The 2,511-nt window shown below is 39.7% G+C and overlaps 1 protein-coding gene across 1 annotated transcript; it reads right to left on the bottom strand.

Moving 5' to 3' along the window:
* Positions 1 to 1,368: 1,368 nt before the first annotated feature.
* LOC114226024 (olfactory receptor 8D2) lies at positions 1,369 to 2,310 on the bottom strand. The gene has a single exon (XM_028125928.2). The coding sequence runs from the start codon at positions 2,308 to 2,310 to the stop codon at positions 1,369 to 1,371; it is 942 nt and encodes a 313-aa protein (XP_027981729.1).
* Between the last annotated feature and the right edge of the window lie 201 nt (positions 2,311 to 2,511).

The raw sequence follows: 2,511 nt of genomic DNA on the forward strand, positions 1-2,511 counted from the left end.
TTGGATTTCATTGCTTCTAGGCCCATTCATTAGAAAGAGTAAGAATAATCTATTAATCAGATCAGGTCATTCTTCTGTTCAAACCCTTCAACAGCTTCCCATTTCACTTAGAGGAACAGTCAAACCTTTCAAACTTGCCTTAAGGCCCTACAGATTTCACCTCCATCCACCACCATCCCTCTGATACCACCTTTCATGACTCTGCCCCTCCTTCACTCGCCTTGAATCACACTCTCCAAACTACAGTTCCTTAAAAGTGCCCGAACATGCTCTTCTTTCAGAGATTATATTTGATGTTTTCTTTGCCTAAAGTTTTCTTTTCTCAGTCACATAGCTTGATTCCCTACTTCCTTCAGGTTTCTAGTAAATATTAGATTTCTCGGAGTCTGACCTCCATGTTTGAAAGAGCAAGTCTCTCCTCCCTCCGGTGCCCAACACCCTCCTCTGCTTTAGTTTATTCCAAAGCACTGATCATCACTGGATATAGTACATATTTTCTTGTTCATGGGTTCATGGGAGCAAACACTCCCAATGAAGATAGAAATTTTTGTTTGGCCCATAGTTGCCCAGCAAATACTATTGATTGACTGACTAAATGGATGAATTTTAATGGTGTATTGAGGCGCAGGGATTATTCTGAATGGTGGGAGAATTAATAGTGAATAATTAAGGGAGTCATCCAGAGGGAAGTCATCTTGAGATCTAATAGAAAGGAGTCAAAGTATGCAATAATTTGGAAAGCAAATATGTAAATTAAAATTATAGTGAAAACTAAAAATTAGAAATCATTTTGTCCCTTTCTGCCATCCCTACCCAATCTTCACCCCATTTGACACCTCCACAAGACAAATCTTATTTTCAATAGTTCTAACAACAGCTAGAAGTCTTATGAAAATACTATTTCTTCTTGTTTACTAGCAACTAGATTCCCTTCAAATTCTACTAAGAAACGTCCATTGCTTCCATAACCCTCTTCTGTATTAAAATGCAAACTCCTGAGGGGATTTACACATTCAGCCATTATTAGACATTACAACTTTAAAATAGGTTTGATTAAGAAATTTTAGTTTAGCAAGGACAAATTACAGAAAGGAAGGTTTCTGATGTATATATATTTAAACTAGGTAAGAGTGTAGGCTAGGAAGTCTGTTTCCTGAGTGGCTAGACTAGACATAGTCAAAGGATACTGGGTGTTGGGAGTAGGGGAACCTAAAAAGGAAGGGAGGGTCACCAAAAACAAATCATTCAGACATTTTAGTTTAAGATGGCCCTTGATTTGAAACTACTTGGTTATTCTTAAAAACAAGAATAAAACTTTAGATAAGATCTATGTTCAAAGCTGCTATCTCTTTTAAAAAGTGCTGTTTCCTATGCTGACTGAGAAAGTAACCCACCATTTAGAACTTTTTTAAGTGATTCTTTGACATCCTTGTTCCTAAGGCTGTAGATAAGGGGGTTAAGCATGGGAATCACTGTGGTATAAAACACAGAAGCCACCTTCTCCTGTGTTATGTCACTGGCAGATGGTTTAAAATACATGAAGATGATGGACCCATAGAAGACCCCAACAGCTGCAAGGTGGGAGCTGCAGGTACTGAAAGCTTTGGACCTGCCTTTGGCTGAGCGGATGCATAAGATGCTAGAAAGAATGAAGGCATAAGAGATGAAGATGGCTAAAGCACATGCAAATACATTGAATCCAACTAAAATCATCACCAAGAGTTCCTTGGTGTAGTCTCTCGAACAAGATATATTCAGAAGGGGGAGGATGTCACAGAAATAATGGTGGATGACATTAGTTCCACAGAAGGACTGACTAGATATGTAGCTGGTATGGACCAAGGCTCCAAAGGCACCCACTGTATACACACTGGTGACCAGTAGAAAACAGATTCTGTGGGACATGGTGACATTGTAGAGCAAGGGGTTACAGACGGCAACATAACGGTCATAAGCCATTGCTGTCAGCATGTAGGAGTCATCAATACCAAAGAAACAGAAGAAAAAGAGCTGGGTCATGCATTCAGGAAAGGAGGTGAGATTCTTCTCTGAAACAAAGTTCAACAACAGCTTGGGAATTATGACAGTGGAGTAGCAGAGATCTATGAAGGACAAATTACTGAGAAAATAATACATGGGCATGTGAAGCTGAGAACTGATTCTGATTAAAAAAATCAAGCCCAAATTTCCCACCACGCAGGCCATATAGATGGATAGAAACAGGAAGAAGAGAGGGAGCAGGAGTCCTGGCTGGTCTGTTAACCCCTCAAGGATAAACTCAGTTACCGAAGAATGATTTCCTGTATCCATCCTCCCACTTGTGATAGGCTGAGGGGTTCAGGGAAGAGGTTCTTATTAGACACACATTGTCGTCTGACAGAGTTTAGTGATCCAAGATCTGATGAATGACATGATTTCTAACTGACACGGAATTTCCAGAAACCAAGAGACTGAAACCTACTTTCAGTTGCAGCTTTTATCAAGATGTTGATGGTTCATTTGGCTTCAGTG

The sequence above is a fragment of the Eumetopias jubatus genome, unplaced genomic scaffold, assembly GCF_037043125.1.
Source record: "Eumetopias jubatus isolate StellerSeaLion01/CBP00866 unplaced genomic scaffold, mEumJub1_p1.0 scaffold_13, whole genome shotgun sequence".
NCBI lineage: Eukaryota > Metazoa > Chordata > Mammalia > Carnivora > Otariidae > Eumetopias > Eumetopias jubatus.

What these genes read in the sequence shown, in the direction of transcription:
- LOC114226024 (XM_028125928.2), bottom strand. Translation starts at nt 2,310, where the DNA reads ATGGATACAGGAAATCATTCTTCGGTAACTGAGTTTATCCTTGAGGGG.